The 24217-nt window shown below is 37.3% G+C and overlaps 1 protein-coding gene across 7 annotated transcripts in view; it reads left to right on the top strand.

Annotated features, from left to right (window-relative positions):
* Pex23 (tectonin beta-propeller repeat-containing peroxin 23) overlaps window positions 1–24217 on the top strand; it is an 851062-nt gene that overhangs the window by 465945 nt on the left and 360900 nt on the right. For all 7 annotated transcript variants that reach the window (XM_090377810.1, XM_090377813.1, XM_090377811.1 and 4 more), the window contains one exon: window positions 17630–17775. In XM_090377810.1, the coding sequence (XP_090233936.1) occupies window positions 17630–17775 (146 nt within the window). The remainder of the gene's footprint in view (window positions 1–17629; window positions 17776–24217) is intronic.

The following is a 24217-nucleotide window of genomic DNA, read 5'->3' as shown; positions in this document are numbered from 1 at the left end:
TCAAAACTACAGTTTTGTTCATTTTTAAAAGTTTGCTCCTAAATGCTCCTAAAAACCAAATAACAAAGAAATAACAAGTTGTCAATGATATAATGATACTCCAGCTGGATCTAGATAAGTTAAGAAAATGGACTTAGAAGTGGCAACTGAAGTTTAACATTGACAAATACAAAGTATTGCGTATGGGTAGCAGTAACCGTAGAGAAATGTACCAACTATGTGGCACTAGGAAGGGGAAAGTGAAAAAGACCTGGGGGTATTGTGCAGTCAAATATGAAGTTCGCTGAGCAGTGCAGATGGGCTGACAGTGCAGGTCATTGAGTCTTGTCAATGATATATAGGAATTTTGCTAGCAGGGACAGGGAGGTGATTATCCTGTTATACAAGGCAAAGGTTAGGCTACCCCTAGAGTATTGTGTACTGATGTGGAGGCCTCATTTTAGTAAGTATGTAGAGTTGCTAGAATAAGTACAAAGAAGTGCAACAAGATTGGTGAGGGGAACAAAGGGGTGCTCTTACCAAGAAAGCTTAAGTTCTTCAAATTGCCTGGAAAGTAGACACCTGCAAGGTGATCTGATTGAGGTGTATAAGGCCTTGAATGGGTTGAGCATGCTGAATGCAGACTAAGAACCTGAGTGGGCAGTTTCAAATTGAGGAAAGATAGTTGTAGAATAGATGTGTGGAAATTTGCCTTTAACCAGCGAGTAGTTGATTGGTGGAACAGGCTTCAATCTTTTGTTGTGGAAGCTAATAGCCTAAATAAATTGAAGACTGAGCTGGACAGGCATGTGGAACGAATGGAGGGATGAAATGGGAGGGTTTTTTTTTTTTGGCTTATGCTGCATAAGCTTGCTTTCTTGCATCGTATGCCTCTACTAGTGCTAATACTAATAAGGCAGTGGTCAGGCCACACCTTGAGTACTGTATAAAGGTCTGAGAGTTGCTAGAACGAGTACAGAGAGAGGGGCAAAAGATTGGTGAGAGGAACGAAGGGGTGCGCTTACGAAGAAAGGCTTAAATTCTGCAAGTTGCAGCATCTGGACACTATGCACCTGCGAGGTGATCTGATTGAGATGTATAAGGCGATGAATGGTTTGAGCAGGCTCAATGCTGATGGGATACGTCCGCTTGCTCGGATTAAGAACCTGAGAGGGCATAGATTCAAACTGAGAAAAGACAGTTGTAGAATAGGTGTGCTGAAATTTGCCTTTAGCCAGTGGGTAGTTGATTGTTGGAACAGACTTCTATCTGTTGTGGTGGAAGTTGATAGCATAAATTAAAGGCTGAACTAGACAAACATTTGGAGTGACTGGATGGGTGAAGACGAATGTTTTTTTTTTTTTTTGCCTGATGCTGTATAAGCTTGCTTTGTTGCATCATATGCCTCAACTAATGCTTAATGCTAACTCTACTTCTTGATAATGCAACACCGTATAAACTAATATGCTTTATTACTTTATGTTATCTATTGTAACTCTAATAACTTATGACTTTAATACTCTAACTAGTTGATCTACACTATTGTATACAAAAATTTAACTTTGACTTGTGACTTAACACTTGTTTACCCTTGATGTCGTTGTCATCTTGTTATTCTTGTTTGAGATTGAAGAAATCAAACCTGGTTGTTGTAATTTAATTTATCGAGATATTACTCTATAGCTCTTAGTTGTTGTATAGTTATATAATCTTTTGTATTTTAATTTGTTGAGCCATTTTGCTCTCCTATCGTTATTTTTTTTTATTATTATTATTTATTTTTTATTTTTTTTCAAGTCGTAGAGAGTCTTGATAATGGCATCCTCAGCTGTTGCACTCTCTTCAGTAGAGTGTGTTTAGTGTAAAATGGACCCAGGGGTTTCCCCTCATCTCCGCTACTCTACCACTCTCTCTCTCTTCGGTAAAGTGTATTTAAGGTCAAGCAGCACCAGGGGTTTCCCCCATCTCCGCGTAGTTTACATTGTGGGTGAACCGGTTGACTGGAAAAGCCAGAGATTTAAAAGTATGTGATGCCTTGTACCATTGTTCTTCTGGTCGTTTAGCCGCCAGACCCCTACTGAGGCCCGACTTGCCTCACTTTCACCCCATGGAGGCAGACGAAGTGCCCACTAGTATATAGTTCACTCTGGCAGATCCTGGCACCTAATTTTCTGAGATTTCAGTGGCTAGGACCTTAAAAAAAAAAAAAAAAAAAATTATAATTGCATACGTGTCGCGGGAAGCATAAGGAGAAGTCCAAAATGTTCAGCAAAATTAATTTAGATTGGTGACTTTAGATTGTGTGGGGCATGTTCATGTTGCTGTCAGATAGAGTGGGGAGAAGGCTGAAGACTTGTGGGAGATAGATAGAAATATGGAGCCAAAAGGGAAGGCAACTCCAATTTACAGTGCGGCATACCCATGCACCACCAGAGGGAAAAAATGGAGTTGCAAGGAGGGGAGGGACAGTTTCTGTACCCTCCCCTCCCTGCAATGTGGTCTGTGTGCAGGGGTGGGAGCAGACAAAACCGCAGGGTCAGGTCCGCACTGTCCAGGAGAACTTGAGGCCCAGCAGAGGCAATCCTATGTTGGTTTGGCCGAGAACGATCATGTCTGGGCAGGTCTTGGTCTTAAAGTTCTGGGAAGTGGCGTTTTGTCACTCCTCGGAAGAGTTCCAATTTTGTCCTGCATGACGGATCAGGCAGTCAAACTTGATGTCTTGTTGGGGTCTCTGGGAAACTGTGTTTGACACATCTATTCGAGGTTTCCAGGTAAAGGAATGGTCAATCGTCTGGCCTACAGGTTCTGGGCAAACTTGTTGAGTGCTATATATGAGGCTTCGTCTTCCAGTAAGTAGTATTCCCAGTTTTTGGGGTTGAGGTGCACTTGGGTGATTAATTGAACACGAAGATCTTCATAAAGTTCAGTCATGCATCTGGTGTCTCCAGGTCTCCACAGAGCCACATGCACACATTAGGTTGTCTTCAAGTCCCAGAAGGTGTAATTTATGGCGGATCGCTCCGTGTCCTGTAAGGAGATATGTGCTGAACAATCCAGGGCAAAGCCATGCCGGATACTGTGGGTATATTTGCTGTAGATCAGGGAGGAACGTCCGCATGACTTCCCCTTTTGTGGAGGTCATCCAGCACTGCTGCCATATTGATCGCTAATAGATCTGGAGTCTTTTCTTCTCCACTGTACGATTTGCAGTTGAGTCTGTAGTATGATTCTGGAAGGTAGTTGCATTTTCAAACATTAACATGCCTAGGCGAACCACTTGAAGATCAAGGGGGAGAGTCCCAGTGAGTACTTGCAGTGCATGAGTAGATACAGTGCTGCACGCTCGGGTGAGGGTTAATAAAATCGGTTGGGGAATGATGTTGAGAAGCTGAAGATTTACCGCAGTAGAGGCCTTATGGTGCTAGACACCAGAAGCATATGCAATCGCAGGGATGATGGCGGCTTTGTAGAGAATTTCTATGGTTCGTCTTTTCAGCCCCCAGTCATGGCGGGTAATCCTGGCAAGCACGGCAGCATAGTTTTTCATTTTCTTCTGGATGTATTTTAAGTGGGGTGTAAATGATAAATTTCGGTCCAGGATGACTCCTAGGTACTTGAGTTCTGTGGCCAACTTGATCTGTTGTGGATCTTTATCTGCGGTGGCCTGGTAGGGTTAGATATCCCTTAAGTAGGATAGATTGGGTTTTGGTGGCACAGATATTAAGGTAATGAGTTTCAGTCCACTCTCTTAGTGTGAAAAGTGCTGAGTTGGCAAGGGTTTCCAGTTGTGCTCTTGAATTAGCAGAGAGGATTGGGGAGAGATCATCTGCATATGCGAGTGCTTTCACACCCCCTAGTTCCAGGGAGAGGAACTCATCCAGCACTTAGTTCCATAGGACCAAACCCAGTATAGAGCCCTGAGGGCAGCCCCTGTGTACCTGGCACTCAACCTTACAGTAGGGAGACTCCACTAGGACCCTCCTATTGTTTAGGTAGCTCTGAATGCATCCATATAGGTTTGTTGGTAGGTTGGCAGCTCTTAGTCTTGTGAGGATGCTCTGCCACCAGAGGGTGTTGAACGCCCCTACAAAGTCCACCGAGATGAGAAGGTATTTTCATTGGCAGTTTTCCACGGCATTCATGATATATTCTAGTACATCCAGAGTGGATTTCCCCAGTTTGAATCCAAATTGTTTGTCTGTTGTTAAATTTACTGCGGTGTAATGTACTTCAAGCCTCTGTCTTAGAAGTTGTTCCAGGACTTTGCTGAGTCCTGGAACAGGAGGGCTATAGGTCAGTAGGACTCCGATATATGTGGCTGCTTTGATGGGTTTTTTATGATTAATTTTATACTGGCTGCCTTCCAATCTGAGGGGAACTATCCTAATGAAGACAGTGGTTATATAAGCCTAACAGCAAGTTCAGGGCATACCCGGCCACCTTTTTTACCGGTTCTGGTTCAAGCATGTCCAGTCCCGGGGTTCTTTTGTTTTTTATTTTTTGTATACCAGTTTGTAAATCTTGCAGAGTGAATGGTTGTTCCACTCTGGCTGATTGGTAGGTTTTGTTGGCATGTCTCAGCTGTTGCTGTTGATGAGTGTTGTCCTCTTTGCTGGGTTTGAAGGTGACATGATGTTGACAGTGCCATGCCAGTTGTTCATGGTGCCTTGTGGGGTGATGGTGGATGGTGTGACCTCTCCCATCGGTAACTTGTTTGTGGTTATTCTATATATATTACCCCAGGGGCTCACATCTGGTGAATATGGGCTTGGCAAACCAAGGGTCCTGAGCTGGATATCATTATTCTTCGCTTTCTTGGTGATTCCCTTCTACTTCTCTCTCTTAGGTTAACATGGTAATTTTTTTTTTTTTTTTTTTTGGCTAGTGCAGCATGAGTCTCAGTCTTCCTTGCACCATATGGCTAATAATAATAATATGATGCTCCATGGGTCTGTATTGCCGACACTGTTTTTGCTTTTGACACTGTTGCGCATTGAAGTGCACCAATACTGTAATTACCACATACCATAATACCATAGTGCACCAGTTTGTTGTGTACAAATTGGTGCACTATGGTTTTAAGGGTAAGTTGCTACAGTGGTTAAAAGGGTGGTTCAGTAGGAGAAGGCAGATAGTGGTAATCAATGAACACTGCTCTTCATGGACTAATGTTATTAGTGGAATCTCCCAGGGTTTGATTTTGTGCCCGCTGTTGTTTTATATTTTTATCAATGATATTTATGAAGGTTTATCAGGCTTAATGTCGAAGTGTGCAGATGATACAGAGGTTGGCAGGATTGTTAACGACAATAATGGCAGTGTGGTATTGCAACAGGATCTAGAAAATTTGGGCAGATTGGCTGAGAAGTGGCAACTGAAATTTAACATTGACTAATGCAAGGTACTGCATATGGGTAGAAGTAATCCCAGAGAAATGTACCAACTGTGTGGTACTACACTTAGGGTACTAGAAAATGAAAAAGATCTGGGAGTAATTGTGCAGTCAGATTTGAAGTTTTTTGTTAATGTAGGCATTCTGTCAAAGCAGGTCATGGGGTATTGTCAATGATATTCAGGTATTTTGCTAGTAGGGAAAAGGAGGTGATTATCCCTTTGTATAAGGCAGTGGTCAGGCAATGCCTTGAGTACTGCATACAGGTCTGGAGGCCTCATTTTAAGAAGGTCGTTGAGTTGCTGGAATGTGTACAGAGACGGGCAACAAGATTGGTGAGGGGAATGAAGGGTCCTCTTCACAAGAAAGGCTTTGGTTTTTTTGGCTGATGCTACATAACCCCATACACTTGCTTTCTTGCATCACATGCTTCCATTACTATTACTATATACACTATCAAGATATGGTATACCATAAAGATCACAATGTTAAATTAGTTATATCCGTAGCGAAATACAAAAGATATATGCCTAAAAAGTGATTAATACCTTCAAACTACTTATTTATTACAATTACAACCCCTATTCTTCTACAGTACTTGTTACATGCTATGATATTCTTACATGAAACTCTGATACAGTAGCGGGTGGTAACTTAAAAAATTACCTGCTAAATTTAAAACAATAAGCTAACAAATGCTACTAAGCCTATGTAATCTATTTGTAAAACACAAATTAATATATTAATTAATAAAAAATACAATAAAATGTCTAAGAAAAGCTATCGTTTTCAGGAGTACAAGAAATCTACGTCTTCACACTTATAATCTTGTTCCCAGAGGTACCATGGTATTGCAGTACCTTGATTAAGCAATGCTTCACGAATGGAGAAGACTGTTACTTATTCTCGGTAGATACCACCACCCAGAAGGTACTGTTTCAAGGCTTGTTGGCCTCTCCAGAGTGAATAGGTCAATACCCTAGTGTTGCAATTGGTGCATTCCTATCACAAAATAAAATCCAGAATTTAAGATGCCTGATAAGGTGATTTTTGATGTGAAAACATCTATAGTGGCACTGGAGTAAAACCAGTTAGTAATGAAAGTTTCTTATAGAAATGATGCAAATAGTGTCACTTCCTATTAGGTGGCTGTTAGATTTTAAATAATGCTAATGACATCACCTCCTTAATTCCGAGAATAAAGCATTACGTTGTTCATACTAAGATACGGAAATGACATCACTTCCTAAATAATGCTAACTCTGTCATTAATGTTGATTCAGGAGAGAAACAGGCGGGTAGTAATATTATACAAGAATAAACTCTTCAAAGCCAGTGAAGAATTTGAGATTTTGATCAACATCGACCTTCTAAGTAGCGTAAATAAGTTAGTTTTGATTAAACCCTTTAAAAATTTTCATTTTTAATTTCATGAATGAAATTAAATGAAATTTAATTTCATAAATGAAAATGAAATGAAATCGAAATGAATCGAAACTTGAATGAAAACGAAAAAATTTCATTTTTTCATTTTCATTCAAGAACGCAACAACAAAACAGTCATTTCTTGCAATAGATTTTGGTTATGACATCATACTAGTCTACAAATGGATTTCACTAACTGTTGAATTGTAAAAAAGCCAAATATAATTTCATTTAACAACTATTATAAGAGTATTTGGAAGATGGCTAAAACTCCAGCTGAGCAAAACTGAGTGAAGTTACAAGAATAAAAGCTTCAAAGCCACCGAAGAAGCCTCCCATGTTGACAAAAGAACGAGTTCAAAAACATAGAGAATGAAAAAAAATGCAGAGCTTAATCTGCTTCTCAAGATTTTGATCCATATCAGCCTTCTACATCGACTTCTCATCACGAAATTATATTCAAGAACTTCCTGAAGATTTGAGTTCGAATGAATTACCTGAGGATTTTTCTACAAACAAGTACATGGCACTGCTATGGGTGCCCCTGTCAGTTCCGTAGTAGCTAACATCGCCATGGAAGATCTGGAGAAGCAGATACACCAGAACCCACCTACACCTATTACAACGTGGTGTAGATACGTCGACGATATTTTTACCATAATACCACGTGGTTCTGAAACGGTACTACTAGAATACCTCAACTCTCTATCCAATATCATCAAGTTTACCGTAGAATCAGAGGTGGACGGTTCGCTCCCGTTTCTGGACGTGCTAGTGCATCGCGTAGGCCCACATCTAGAGACCTCAGTATACCGCAAACCCATGTGGTGCGGTCAATTCACCAACTACGGGTCCGGCCACGCTCCAATCCATCTCAATAGCACTGCCCGCACCCTGTTCTCCAGGGCCTGGAGCCATTCCAGCACCGACACAATTAGACGTAACGAGATCTCCCGTGTGAAGGCGGACCTAACCAGATGCGGTTATCCATCCCATGTACTAAACAGATGCTTGTTACAGGCACAAGAACTTACTTCCAACCCAAGACCTCCGAAGCAAGTTGGCATATCATCCGCCTACATTCCGTACTATCCAGGAGTGTCAGGACGTATCTCGAAGATCCTGAGAAGTTACAACATCAAATGTGTGCAATTACCAGGTAGGCAACTATGTTCACTTGTCTCCAGTGTGAAGACCCCTGTCACACCTGTCTTACGCAGCAATGTAGTGTACCGTATCACCTGTAGGGCCTGTAACAGTTGCTACCTAGGTGAGACATCGAGACGTCTCCAGGATCGCCTCATGGAACACGACAGAGCAATCCAGCTTGCCGAAACTGACCAGTCCGCGCTTGCAGAACATTTTTGGGCTACCAACCACGATCTTGACCCCAAGCGCGACTTTGAGATAGTGGACCACGCGCGACACTTTCGCCTATGGCTAGAGTCACTAAACATAATAAACAACCCTAAGGCATTAAATCGCCAGAAAGGCATGCGTATACATCCCATCCTAGAGACAACCGTTTTACTGATGGATGATCACTGGCGTAAGGCAGCACACGTCCGTGCTACAACAATGACGCATGAGTAACGTGCCACACTTTGCTTGTAATGTATTCAAATTTGTCAGTTGATAAAGGGACACGTGTTCCGAAAGCTACTGAATTTGTACTTATATTTTATTTTATACTGGGTATACTGTAAATATCTATTTGAAAATTAAACTGAGGATTTTCAATTGATTCCTGAACCGGCTAGACAGAGTATACTGCAACAACCAGCTTCAATTGCATCATCCAAAAAGAAACAAAATGATGTTCCAGTTCAATCACCTGTTGTAGACCCTCCACAGGTATCAACAGTAGTCAAGCATGAAAACATTTACAAGAATGTTGAACAAGACTAACTCCTATAAAGGATTTGAGCGACAATTTTTAAAAATACATTTCGAGCTGTTTGTGATATCTGCAATTGATTATGGTTTAAAAATGGTGTAAAATCGTGCACTCTGGGAAGTTACTCGTTACTTCTCCTGGAATTTCCAACTGCATACATATCGACTATGGAGGCTTGTAATACTTGTCGATCATCTCTCAAAAATGATTTCAAGATTTTCGAAGGGCAACAGTTTCATTTTTCCTGCTATTCCACCTCATCTGCCTCAATCAGATTTAATAACCAAGTGAATCCTTTCTTCTCTTATACTGTTCGTGCAAATTAGAAGACTAAGACATGGTTTCAGCCAATATGGAATTTTGGGCCAAATTATAAATGTTCCTGTAGATATTAATTTGATTGTCAATCATTTACCTCAGAGAATAGATGACGATTATTGCATTAACATTCATATCAAATGTAAAAAAATACACAAATCAAGTTATTTAATGGGCTTGGTTTGTAAATGAGAAATGTAAGGGTTTGGTTAAAGTATCTACTTATCTCCTGTGTATGATCTATATGATAGCGAGATTGGCAAAGCATTGTTCAATGAAGACATGGAACATGATGATGCTCCTGCACGTGATGAAATGAGTGAAGCTGTACCTATTGAAGAAAGTTTAGCTGTTCAACAATAAACTCTTTTGTGGAGCGATGACAAGTATTTACGAATAGCTCCTGGTGAACAAAATGTTCCACAAAGGATACTTTTTGATGAACATGCCAAAGAATTGTCATTTCCTAGCATTTATCTTGGTCAGTATTGAAAGTTACACCGTTTATGATGGCATTGAGTGAACTTCATCATTCAGGTTAGCATGGAGCCTTATCTTCTTCTTTATATGGCCATTAAAATAATGAGACTAAGAATTCGTTGGCAGTTGCTTTGAAATACATCAGAAAATATATTAATCTCACCAAAAAATAAATCCAATCCCAAGAATACATCAATAACTGCATTGAAAACAATTTAGCATTTTTTGAAATCAATTCCTCATTCAACTTATTACCGGACACAATGCAAAAACTCAACGGTTTGGATATCCCTGACAAGCAAGCAGAACTCTTCATTTTATGGAAAAGGCGACGTTAGTTAATGAAGATGCGGTAACGTGTGTGATTCATTTTAATAAACTTGTGGATTGTATTTTAACTGTATTTCTGTCTAAGGATTTCAGTCCATTTCGACAATATTACTTTGTCAGCTATTTTATATGGATCGAATATTAACATCGTGGCAGTCCACATGCTCACATTCTTTTGTGGCTTAATAATGCTCCTAAAGAACCTATGGGAAATAGTATGAATGCAACAATAGCTATGTTAAATCAGCTTGTCTCTGTTTCTACTGCAAAAGCCTCTGGTAATATCAAACTCCAACCTTATAAACATACTTTTACTTGTTACAAAAGGATCCAAGCTTCCAACAAAAACAGGTTTGTCATTTTGAAGCTCCATTTATGCCATCACAATCTACGGTGATTTTAATTCCCATGCCAAAAGCTGACATTTGGTGACGCCAATATAATGCTGAATATTAGAAATTGTGGAAGAATCTAGAGAAAAATGAATATACTAGCATCGAACACTTCTTTAAAGATAATCACATTCAATCGGAATCATATTGTATCAATTTACTTCGAGCTTATATTACTCGGCCAAAAATCTTTCTGAAACGAGAACCTAATCAAAAATGGCATAACCTGTTCAATCCTTTTGTCTTTATTGTTTTTAAGTCTAACATGAACATTCAATTTATCACAAAAGAATATCCTTGTGCTGCTTATGTCATGAATACGTAAAAAAGACCAATCGTGAGGTTAGCAATTTACAACGTAAAATTATTGAAATTATGAATGAGTATCCTGAGCTTGACATCATTGAAATTACAAGAAAATTAAGCATTGAGATGCCCAACTCGGTTGAAATTACTAGTCAGGAGGCTGCTTGGCTATATTTGCTTTTTCAACCAATATCCAAGAGTTCAATTGTTGTAACATGTGGCCTATCGAGTGATAGTGTAACAGAAAATCGAACAAAGAAATGGAACGAGAAAACATGAGTGACGATTCCACTGACATTTGGAAAGAGAATTTGTTTGATAAGTACAAGAAAAGACCTCCAGAACTAGAAAATGTTACTTTAACTTACTTAGTTGTCATTTATACTTACACCTCGGGACGTCAATATCCAAAAATACTTTGATATCGAAATTATGATATGGCTAACGACTTGAATGAATATAAAAGAGTGATTGTTACTCTTTATTTACATTTTCGAAGAGAAGAAGAGGAAATACTTTCTGAAATGGAATTTCTCTCTTTCTATGATGAACACAAACAAGTTATTTTAGAGCATCATAAAAATTATGAATCTGACTTAGATATTCATAAAACTATGGAGATCTGTCATGAAATATACCATACTGACATAGAAGCTGATGCAGCCATTGTTGGTGATATACAAAACTTTGCAGTGTTTATGCATGAAGAATCCGATCCATTTAATGATTTCTACGAACACCCAGACAGTGAAATGAATACCGATCTTCGACTAGCAACTCTAATTCAGCTTGGTGCAATAGTAAAGAAATGAGAAATTTTAATGTCAAATGATCAGTTTTGGGATTTAATGCGAAAAGTTAATTTAAAACAGGAAGGAATTTTATTGCGTGTCATTTATACTTTACTTCAACCTAATCGTCAACCTATCCAAATATTTCTCACTGGTCTTGCTGGCTGTGGCAAGATGTTCGTGATGCGATTATTGATGGACATTTATAATCGTTCTACTTTTTCCGATAATTTCTGTAATGCTTTTATAACTTGTGCTTCTACTGGAAAAGCTGCTGTAGCTTTTAATGGTACTACTGTGCACACCACATCGAAAATTCCGATATTACCTCTGTCTTAGGAAGTTGCTCAACAGTATCGTACTCTTTTCAAATATGTACATGTTTTTATCAACGAAGTTAGTGTGATTGAAGCTGAATTTTTATCTCAGATGTTTGCCTGCGAAAAATTGCAGGCTGTCTAGATCATAATTTCGGTGGATTAGACATTTTTTTGATTTGTGACTGCTGCCTCCCATATGAGCAATGACTGTTTATCAACAGATTAAGCAATGCATCACAGGCCCAACCTTTGCCGTGGGTTACAATATTATTAACTAAATGAAGTGATGAGACAGTCGAATTCAGAATTCTCAAGAGTCTTGAGTAAAATCGGAAATGGTGTTCAGTTAACTGACAATGAACAGAAACTTATCAAATTGAGATTTTTGAGCAAAAAAGAAGTAGACAATTTGTGTTCTGTTGGTGTTCGTTTATATTTGTAAAATAAATCTGTGAATGATTATAACAATTCTGTGTTAAATTCGTCTTCAGATACCATTATGTTGATTGGTCAAGACATATTTGTCGGGTGCAGAGACTTCATAAAATGGCAATATTAGACACTGGTGGATTACCATATGAAGTTCCTTTAATTACTGGCAAACCATACTTGATAACCACTAATATTGATGTGTCCGATGGTCTGGCTAACGGAGCTTTAGAAAAATTGGCATGTGTTGATTATGACAAAGAGACTAATTGTATTAAACGTCTTTGGTTGACATTTCCAGGATTGCCTGTTGTGGGTCGATTTGCTAGAAAAAAAAGGCTCATCGGTTTGCTATGGCTCGAGAAATTGATTTAGAAGCCGTGCCAATCGCAAGAAGAAGTACGAATGTTTCGTTGAATAACAACAGAACGATATCAGCTAAATGAAATCATTTTCCACTAATACCAGCTTGTGCTATTACCATCCATAAATCTCAGGTAGGGATTTATGGATGGTAATAGCACAAGCTTAGAAAGTGCGGATACCCCCAGAGGATCCTGGATAGATATAGTAGAGGGGTGTCCGAGGGTAGGGAGTCGTTCGTCCCGGTAGCCACCGCATACATCCCCTACTATCTGGGCCTTACTGAGCATCCGGCAAGAATTTTACGGGGTTATAAGACACGCTGTGTACAGCTTCCTGGGTGGAGGCTGTGCACAGTTGTGTCTCAGGTCAAAGACCATATACCAAAAGATCTCAGTAGTGGAGTTATTTATAGAATAGAATAGAATGCCCGGATTGTGGGGAGTGTTATGTGGGGGAAACAAAACGACGGCTTAGGGATCGCCTGGGGGAACATTTAAATGCCATAAGAACCGCTGACTACAGTAAGTCTGCCGTGGCCGAACATTTTTGGGAGAAGCAGCATCAAATCTCCCCGGAGGACGCTATTTTTTTGGATCATGCACACGAATACTGGGAGCGTAAATGGCTCGAGGGTTTACGGATTGGTTCATCCAGTAAGAATACCATGAATAGAGAGATAGAGGCATGCGTATTCATCCTATTTTTGAAACAATTGTATTAAATTCGGATGAACGATTTTCTTTGCCACGTACCCAAGACATTTCCGCTTCTGGTTCTGACCATGCGCCGATTGAACCACGTGGAGAAATACCATGTGTGGAAGTACCGTGAACCTGCTATTTAAGGAGATGTTGCAGAAAGTTATATTACTGTTGAAGAAGAGAGCTGACGCTCTCGAAAGCTCCAGGTTTTTAGCGTTTTTAATTTTATATTTTAGCTTATTTTATTGTAAACGATCTTTTATTACAGTTTTTAGTATTCCGTAATGTACGGTCATTAGTTTATTGTAAATAATTTGTTTTATATTATATTTTTATACTATTTGGAAAAATTTTAGTTACAGTAAATTTTGTTCAATGGTCGGTGTATGAGTTTATTTCCTAGATATGAGTTTTCCCGACCTCAGAGGCCTCTTTCAGGATAATCTCAGGTTGGTTCTTTTGATTCCATAGTTTATGAAAACAAGAAATATCATGAACAACAACTAGTTTATATTGCATTATATCGAGTTACCGATATCAATGATCTTTACATTATTGCTGCAAATGGAAAAAAAGAAATTTTTTCATGGACTGAGAAACTACATCCACTCTTGCACTTCAAGCTGATATGACCAGATTGTCAAGTAATCCTCTACTTACCATGCAGTATACTTTATGTGAGTTCATCAGCAAATGACAGGATTCCATTCTAATGTTAAATTGTCATAGTTTATGTGCACATAGTGACAATCTCACTGATACCATGAATACTTCTCCTACTTACTTTTACTTTCTGAAATGTGGCTAAATAACAAAGAAGTAAGCATTCCTAACTTCGATTGTTTTGTTCAAATCAAAAGATCAACAAGCTTTTGGTTTAGCAGTTTATCATAAGAGAGAAAATCATACTCGTGTTGTTACTTCTCATATGGAAGTGGTTTATCAACAAACTGTTGGAAAATCCATGAGTGTTAGACCTGTTGGAGACATTTGTGCAGCTGAACGCCTTCTTCCTGATAGTCAAACGATATTGTTGGTAGTTATTTACATTTCACTTAACCAAAAGATTGAACACATCATTGAATTCATCCATTTCATTTACTTCCTTACATGATTGAAGGAGCTACACTTCTACAACAATTTTCTCATAAAAAATGCGACCAAATACCAATGATACTTAATTTGCAACGTTTCATTTGTTAATGTTTTGTTCAGAATGAACTGCCAAAATAGTTAAATTGGCATTGTTTTAGTTATATCTCATATTGTGAATACGTTCGAAGACGTAACACTTCACCAATGGAACATATATATATACAGTGGTGGGATTCAGCCGGTTTGCAACGGTTCGGCAGAACCGATACCTAATTTTTTGTTGAGTTTGGGCGAACCGGTTGTTAAAAACGGTTGTTATTAATTCAGCAAGAAATTTTCGTTTAGTATCGATAAAATGAATGTTCTGACTGATGTTTATCAATGGTATAAGCACAGTGCTTTGTTTATAAAAGTTTATGATATGACCACACGTGGACAGAACCAGTAAAAATATTCAAATATATTGGCACATATCCGCTCCTGCTTTATAATATATTAAAATAAAACATTTTTAAAATTTTTTGCAGTAGCCCTTAAACAGATGAAAAGGCAACAGAGTTTGAAAGATTTTTTCAATAAGAAACCAAAATCAGATTTTGTTGTATCAGAATTGGCCTTAGATGGTACAAAACAAGCACAAGCACTCCAACTTGAAGAAAGCAGCATGTCAATTATTAAAATAAAAAACTATAACTTCTCCAAAATTGAAAATAATCTTCCTGAATGCTGGACAGTGCAACAATATAACAATTTTAATACAGTTTACAGCCTGACAAAAAGATATAAACCGTTTTCAGACATAGAAGTACAAATTAAAAATGGATTAGATATGGGAATAGGATTACATTCTCGTAAAACTGCTGTGAAAGTAGTTGATTTCATTGCAAAGGAAATTAAAAAAGAAATATTTAATAAAATTATTGAAAATATGTTTGATTATTGACGAAGCTTCAACGATATCCTGCAAACCAGTTATTATACTTTCCTTAAAAGTTGAGGATTCAGTTACATCACCAACAATTTTCGTTGAACTAGTTGAATTGTAAAAACAAGATGCAGAGACAATATGTTCTTCAGTTATGGAAAGTTTAAATAATGTTCGGCTTACTAAGAATTACCTAGAAAAAAATTTAATAGGATTTTGCATCGATGGTGCCAGTGTTATGCTTGGGAGAAAATCTGGAGTGAGCACTAGGATTGCAAAAGAGTTTCCAAACATAATAATATGGCACTGTTTAAATCATCGCCTCCATCTTGTTTTAGATAATTCGATAAAGGAAATAAAGCAAGTAAATCATTTTAAAATATTTATTGATAAGATATATACTATTTTTCATCAATCCAATAAAAAGCAAATTGAACTTTCCAAAATATCCGAACAACTTGGAATTGAAATTACAAAGATTGGAAGAGTTTTGGGACCAAGATGGGCTGCCTGTAGTTAAGGTCACTATTTTTATTCAAATAAAAAAAAAAATACTTAAGTATGGCTGCCCGTCTTGAAAATATATATTTTATAAGTGATTTGGCATTGATGATTGATATTTTAAACTAAATTTCTCTTCTTTCAGATGCACTGCAAGCAAGAAATATAGACATAATAAAGGCTGAAAACCTCTTGATAAGATCTATTAAAGCATTTCAAATGCTTGGAAAGGAAAAGGATATATACGAAAAAAAAGTTGATGAATTAATTACTTCAGAAACCTTCAAAAATATAAAATTTGTAGAAAATCATCGATTTGTCGGGCTTCCTCGGGAAAGACTTTTAGAAAACATCGTAAGGAATTTGAAAAAAAGACTAATGGATTGTGAACATTTAAAAGCAAGTTGTAGCCAATTTCAAGACAGGAATAAATTACAATGTCTCAATTTTTTGGAGCCAGGTTACTAGAATATTGAAGAAGTACTAGTTCCATGGAAAGCAGCTGAAGAGCAATTGCTCATATTTAATGACATTTTTAATTACCAAATTGATATTAATGATTATCGAGATTTCGTGGAAAACGTTTTAAAAAATTCCCAACATTATGCAATTCCTGAAAGTGTTCAAAGAGCTAAAAATATTGTCAGAACAATTGCTGTAAGTTCAGAAGAAGCGGAAAGGGGTTTTTCAAAGATGAACATAATGTTCAGAGAAGAGAAATCGCCTAACTGTTTCTAATATGTCAAACACAATGACTATTAGTCTCATCAGCCTACCTCTAAAGGAATGGGATCCTACTCCTCCAGTGAAAAGATGGTTAAGGATAAATCATTCAGCCGATGATGCTCGGATAAAAGCGAAGAAAATTGCAAGTAAGGACGCCAATCAAGAAGCAATATGGAAATATCTTAAATAACAGTTTTATTGTTTTTGTCAGGTATTATTTAATGTTTTTTCATTAATATTTTAAAACTCTTTCTTATAACATAATCTAGTTTTGTGGACCTCTTTTATTGTTCTTATTTAAGTATTAACTGCATGAAATAAAAAACTACCTTTCGGTATATAGTTTTTTTATACTTAGAACGGTCATTAGGGCAGCGAACCGGTTGTTAAATTATTTGAATCCCACCACTGTATATATATATATATATATATGCCATTGTGGTTTGTTTAGGAAAGAGCTGCACATATAGAATTTGTTGGAATGATTTTTAGGTATAATGATGGATGTGTTTCAGTAATTCACCGGGTGTTACCCAAAACAATTTATAATCAAATAATTAAATTATCATTTCCAACAACGATATAGATATGTTCAAGCAATTACATAAATATGAATATGTAAACAATAATAATAAATTTAAAAAATAATTATGTTGATGTTGGTTGACTGGATAGGTATGTGAGTGGTATAATCAGACTCATCACAAAACTAGACACACCAGAGGAAAACTGAAAATAGATTTGGAATCAGTGTCCAAAGATCTATCTACGTCACTTCTCTCATTATCATTATTAGCCATATGGTGCAAGGAAGCCTGAGGCTTTTGCTGCATCAGGAAAAAAAAAAAAAAAACATTCCTGAGTTACCGTGAGAGAGAGAGAGAGAGAGAGAGAGAGAGAGAGAGAAAGAGAGAGAAATCGCCAAGAAAAAAGGAGAATGATGATAGGGTATGCCAAGTGCATACTCACCAGATGTGAGCCCCTGGAGTTCTCTCTCTCTACTGAAAAAAAGTACTTATTGACCAATGTTATCCATCAGCAGCTTATTATATTAGAACTTGTGTTTTTGTATTTCTTTAATGGATATATTCCGGGGATGGGTTGCCAATTTGTTAACAAGGAGATTGCTGAAGAAGAATTTTTTCAAGCTTCATCCCCAGTTAAAGTAGTCTGCTAAATTTCATCAAATTAATTTTTTAATGAGGGTATGATACCATTTGCTGTTTTTATGTTTTATAATTAAAAATTGTTTCTAGATGGCAACACTGAACATTGTTTGTCGCAGTAGCTATAGAGTATCCCACAAACCTAGCAGAATAGGTGCATGGTCAACAACAGTGAATGGAGATGTACATTTTTATAATCCAGATAGAGACATGGCAAATTATCCTTTACAGAAAATGTAAGTATAAAAGCATTGGGTGTTTTTTGCAGGTATGCCCTTCTTGCTTTTATTTTTTTATAAACTTATTAATCACATAAAAAGAATTCAGAAATAAAAATTTCTTATAATAATTGATATCCTAGAATGTCTCAGTATTACCTGATTTGCATTACTGACCTTGGCATTTTTTTTAACATAGGTGCCAGATTTTAATAAAATAAATAATGGTATATTTAAGCACTCCCCCCCCCACCCACCAAAAAAAGTCTCATATTCACATCCTGCTTAAGTATTTTTATCTACCCTTCCCTTTTAATGTCATGTTAGTTCACTTTCTTTCTTAATTTTTTTTTTTTTTATATTTTATCAATGTGGGTGCCCACCAAGCAACTTCCTAAACATATAACAATCCACATTCTTAATTTTTTTTCATTATTACTTTATTACTTTTATTTAACTTGTGAATAACTTTAGTCATGATCATTGCACAAAGCACCACTTGCTTTATGATCCAAATAAAGCATCATAATGTGGATTCCTGATTAAGATAAATTATAATAGCTTGTTATTATTATTAGTTTTTTTTTACACACTGCTATTAATATCATCTTTACTCTCCCAGTTTTTGTTAGGCTTATTTGTTTTTCAAAGAAATTTTCTCTTTTGGCTACACAGTAATGCAGAATTTTTGATTTATCTTATTTATATAATTTTCTATATATTTATTTTAAATTCATCTATGAGGGGCATTTTATAAGTTATCTAACTTGATTGTAAATGTGGTTGAAATATTAAAAAACTTCATATATATAAAGAGTGGTAAAAAAAATAAAAGTAAACTGCCATCATTATCAATCTACTGCAGGATGTAAGCCTCCTCAATGATGACAGATTTGCATGGACAGCTTATTTGGTTTTGCAATAATATACAGGAATTTTGCCAGTAGCAGAAAGGAGATTACAGGTAACCCTCGTATAACATGGTTATTAGGTTCCTAGAAAATGTCATGTTATGGGGGGGACTAAGAAAAAGCACAAAAGGGAGGGTTACGTTCCAAAAGATAACAAAAATACACCATTTCGTTAACAAAATGTTATCAAAAATACACCATTCTTTTGCGTGTCTTCTGCTCTCTTTAAAAAATCAGTAATCTGGTTTTGTTTGCTTTTGCTTGATAAATCTTTGTGAATTTCATCGTATGGAACTAAGCATTTTTGAAGCTTCCTTTTGAACTTTGGGATCCTTGCATTCAAGAATCTGCATTCAAAAAATAAGATTGTAATTGCTTGGCTAACTTTATGCCTTCCCCTATTCTTTTTAGTGTGAAATTTGGAAGTTTATAATTATCATCTGCGCTATCGTCCTCTGAATTGATTTGGTTTTACCTCCGATGCCATTTCCACCAAATCCTCTTCGTCAGCCTCTTTTTCTGCCAGTAATTCTTGAACGTTTTCAGTAATCATATCTTTTTTATTTTTTTAGGCACATTGCCGACTAAGGCTATGTTACTCTGTGTATATTGTCTATAAATTGAGTGTGTTCTGTAGTCGATTTTCTGTTTTGCTGGATGAAAAACCTGAGTTTCCAGGAGAAAAAAACCATTCTACCCTCACCCAAGCCCGACTAACTCAGCCATGTTTGAAAAGGACCCATAAAAATTCCTCCCATCATCGACTGGATGATGGGAGGAATTTTTATGGAATTCTATCAACCGTGCTACCCACGAGGGCTTCATTAGTCATATCATCAAAACTTCCCATCCTATCCATATAGCAAGTTCTACTATCGCACCGATTCCATTTTCTGCCGGTTCGTCATATTTCCTGAATGAACTGACTCTGATCATACATTTTTGCACACACTCTTAATGATGACGATTTTACTCTGGCAGATCTAAAGCACAGCATTAAATGTCATGTGCTGGCTATTCCAGTTGCTGTAGAAAATGCTGTTCTTCGAATGGAAACTGTTGTTGACCAAAATGGAGGACACATTGAACAATTGTATTCAATTTTTAAATTGAACAAATTTTAAATTTCTCTTCAGTATGAGCCTTAGAACTCACTCCAGAGCCCTACATAGGGATACTTTAAATTTAACAACCCTGTATTTTTATTGTCGGAAAATTGCATTTTATTTTTTAAATTTATTTTTCTATTTAGTTTGTCAGCGTGGAAATAGCCAGTCGACTAAATAGTTTACTCTTTTCCTTTTTTTTTTTTTTTTTATCATAGCAAATAATGATACCATAAAACAAAAAAAAAAATACATGGTAATACTGTGTGCACTAAAAATAAATTCTTGATTTTAGAAATTTACAGAACAGTAGTGAGCACATGACACTTCATATTAGGCATGGTTTACATGCCCAATTTACAGGGCAGTTACAGTGCAGTGTAATACAGTAATTAATACTGTAATAGCATTGATCTTTGAATTTAAAATCAGTTGTTAGTGTTGTGCAAGTTGCTAAAGTGTCTAGTACAGTTTTCTTCCATCAGAAAATTCTGACTGGTATTTACTTGTGTATTTTGTGCATTTACATCTATTGCATTATTATTTGAGGTGAATAATATTTGACGACCGGGCTAGCCAGATGGGTAAAGTGCCTGCCTGGCAACCCAAAGGTCGTGGGTTCGAATCCCGCCTCGGGGGCTTGGATCAAAGTACTGCAAAAACCTTGGGAGGTGCACTATGGCCACAGAAGCCGATGCGGCAACAACGACCAAAAAAAAAAAAAAAAAAAATAATAATATTTAAATGCATTTAAAAGTCTGACTCTTTTATTTATTTTGTAATATGAATCTCAGTAAGGAGTAATTTCACCTTTTAATTATAGTAACCCTTGCCATGTGAAAGAAATGGAAATGGCATGACAAGCATGTTCATTATGGTTTCACTTGTATGACAGAGATGGATGAAACTCAACAACTGCAATGTGTATTGTGCTGTTTGTTATTTTCAAATTCAAATCTCAAAACTCTCTGAACATTTCAACAAACACAAGGTGGTGAAGCTGCTGGACATAATTTTTACATTGATGTCATAGTACGAGGGCACGATTTGATACTACCGGAACCACGAGCACATTTGGATTTGTGTCACTTGAAAAGCCATTCAAGCATTCTGTCAATTTGTATGTTTATGTGTCAAGAAGAACAAGCCTCATACAATTGCTGAAGAATTAGTGAAACCTTGTGAAAAGAAACTACAGCAGTTCCCCTATAAAATGAAGTCATTGATTCTAGGATTTGTAACATAAGACAGGATATCTTACAGCAAGTTATGGAAGATATCAAAGCTAGTCGACCAGTGTTGATAGTTAGTCAGCTGTTGTTGATTGTATAGTACATAAAGGAGAAAAAAATTTTAGAATTTTTGTTTTGTGAACTATTGCAATTAACTACAATAGGAATTTATGTACAGGTAGGTCCAGACTATAAGTTAATTCATTCCTAGAATGCACTTGTAAAGCGAAAACTCATAAGTGGGAATTTATTTCCCATAGACGTAATATTGGGTTATTACTTAGTATCGGTAAGGGTATCAAATCCGCGTGTGGACAGGTTTTGCAGCTCCTGCGAACGCAAAGTTATATACTTAGCCACTTTATACTTTATAATTATGCTTAGTCATTTTTTTGACTTAATTGTTAGATTAAATTATTTTCTATAAGTAGCTTATAGACCTAGTCAAGCTCCATGCTATATTTTGAATTTAGATAGTGCAATTTGGAAAGTAAATAATACCTCATATCCATAGATTAACCATTTGTAACTTGCCGCCATTGTTGTTCAATACAACTTGTGCTAGCGTAAGGTTTAACGAAAACTAGATAGCAAGTATAGTAGTATCAATTAATCAGTAAAATTTGTTAATCTTATTAAATTTCATTGTCAATTGAATTGTATTTTTTTAAATAAATAAATATAGCGACCTAGTTATTACGAACATAACATCATAAATTAATACATATAAGTTGACAGGGGATAAGAAAGTCATATAATATAACTCGGAGATAATATATATATATAGTGTTATAACTGCATTGGGATATAGGTTTAGGGTTATATTTTGTATTGGAATTTTATTGAACATGAATAGAAATCATGACTCAGATCAAAGCAGCAAAACAAAAGGCTCAAACTAGTGGAAGTGCTGTGGCTTAACGGAGAACTGGGGGGGGGGGGGGGGCGATTGTCCTTTGAATCACGATCTATTGCTTGCTTGATGTTTGTGGACAATCAGGAACGGGACATGATATTGCCAAGGGGAATGTCTCTATCTGTGCACACGATGTAAAGAGTGTGAGGAAATCAGGTGCCAACTTGGCATTGTTATGGACTTATATGAGAGCTTGAAGGACACGGTGGATGCCCTCTAAGGATTTAAATTGAGGGGCCCATCAAGCTCTCAGATGCCCACATCAATGCCAGAGCATGCACTTGAACATCACGCAATACAGTGGCAACCCCCAAGGCAGAATGTGCTGGTCCCAAAGGAACTAGTTGTTTTGGTTACTCTATTGTCAGGGAAACGGGGAACATATTGTGCAAAATGGATAGATGGAACAGGACCAGGGTATGTCTGCCAGGGACAAAGGTTGATAACGTTATTAGCATTAGCATTAGCATTAGCATTAGTAGAGGCATATGATGCAAGAAAGCAAGCTTATTCAGCATCAGCCAAAAAAAAAAAGAAAAAAAAAGAAAAAAAAAAAAAAAAAACAACCACTACTCCCATTTCACCCCTCAATTCGTTCGAAATACCTGTCCAGCTGAGCCTTAAATTTGTTTAGGCTATCAACTTCAACAACAAGCGATGGAAGTCTATTCCACAAACCAACTGCCCGCTGGCTAAAGGCGAATTTCCGCACATCTATCCGACATCCGTCCTTCCTCAATTTGAATTTATGCCCTCTCAGGTGATTATTCTGAGCAAGAGGAAGAATTCCATCGGCATTGAGCATGCTCAAGCCATTCAAAGCCTTGTACACCTCTATCAGATCACCTCGGCGATGCCTAGTCTCCAGGCTCTGTAATTTGCAAAACTTAAGCCTTTCTTCGTAAGAGCAACCCTTTGTTCCATTCACTAATCTTGTTGCCCTTCTCTGTACTCGTTCCAGCAGCTCTACATCCTTCTTGAAATGAGGCCTCCAGACCTGTATACAGTACTCAAGGTGTGGCCTGACCAATGCCTTATACAAGGGAATAATCACATCCCTGTCCCTGCTAGAAAAATTCCTGTATATCATTGACAAGACACCATGAGCTACTCTTGCAGCTCGTCTGCACTGCTCAGAGAACTTCATATCTGCCTGCACAATTACCCCCAGGTCCTTTTCATTCTCTACCACTGTCAGCGTAGTACCACAGAGTTGATACATTGATCTGGGGTTACTGTTTCCCATATGTAGTACTTTACATTTGTCAATGTTAAACTTCATTTGCCACCTCTCAGCCCATTTGCTCAACCTTTCCAGATCCTGTTGCAGCAGCATAGTATCAGTAGTGTCCTTAACAACCCTGCCAACCTTTGTATCGTCTGCAAACTTGGACATTAAGCCTGATACACCATCATCAATATCATTTATAAATACAGAAAACAACAATGGACCCAACACTGAACCCTGAGGAACTCCACTAATAACATTAGTCCACGTTGAGCAGTGTCCATTGATTACCACTCTCTGTCTTCTGCCACTCAACCATCCCTTTATCCATAGCAGCAATTTGCCTCGAATGCCACACTTCTCCAATTTGTGCAGCAGTCTTCCATGTGCAACAGTATCAAAAGCCTTTCTAAGATCCAAGTATATAATATCAAAGTTATTCACTGCATCCAGTTCTTTTTGTGACTATATCATAGTATCCAATCAAGTTGGTCAGGCAAGACCTCCCCTTAACAAAACCATGCTGTGTCTGAGCTATAACTGAATTCTTGTCCAGATGATCCTGCAGTGCTTCTTTAACCAGTGCCTCCATTAATTTTCCTGGAACCGAAGTTAAACTAACAGGTCTATAATTACTTGTGTCAGCCTTTGATCCTCCTTTGTGAATTGGGGGTTACATTTGCACATCTCCAGTCCATGGGTACCTCCCCTGAGTCCAAAGAAGCTCTCATAATTATGGCTAGGGGTTTGCTTACTTCCTTTGCTGCCTCCTTTAATATAACTGGATAGATCCCATCCACCCCGGGTGCCTTTTTTATGTTTATCCTCAACAATTTCTCCTCCCACTTTCCTCTCAGTTATTAGAAAAATCATCTAGCTCACTGCCAATGTTTACTTCACCTACGACATTCCCCTTCCTGAATAACTCCTCATGTGTGAATGTAGATGCAAAATACTCGTTTAGATTGTTAGCCACCTGAGCTGGATCCTCAACTGTTGAACCATCAACATCCAGTGGACCAATCTGATTCATCCCCTTTCTTCTTGAGTTTAAATAGTAAAGAACT

The sequence above is a fragment of the Mastigoproctus giganteus genome, chromosome 7 (genome assembly GCF_048544385.1).
Source record: "Mastigoproctus giganteus isolate SK-2022 chromosome 7, ASM4854438v1, whole genome shotgun sequence".
Lineage (NCBI taxonomy): Eukaryota > Metazoa > Arthropoda > Arachnida > Uropygi > Thelyphonidae > Mastigoproctus > Mastigoproctus giganteus.
This window is presented reverse-complemented; position numbering and strand designations above follow the sequence as displayed.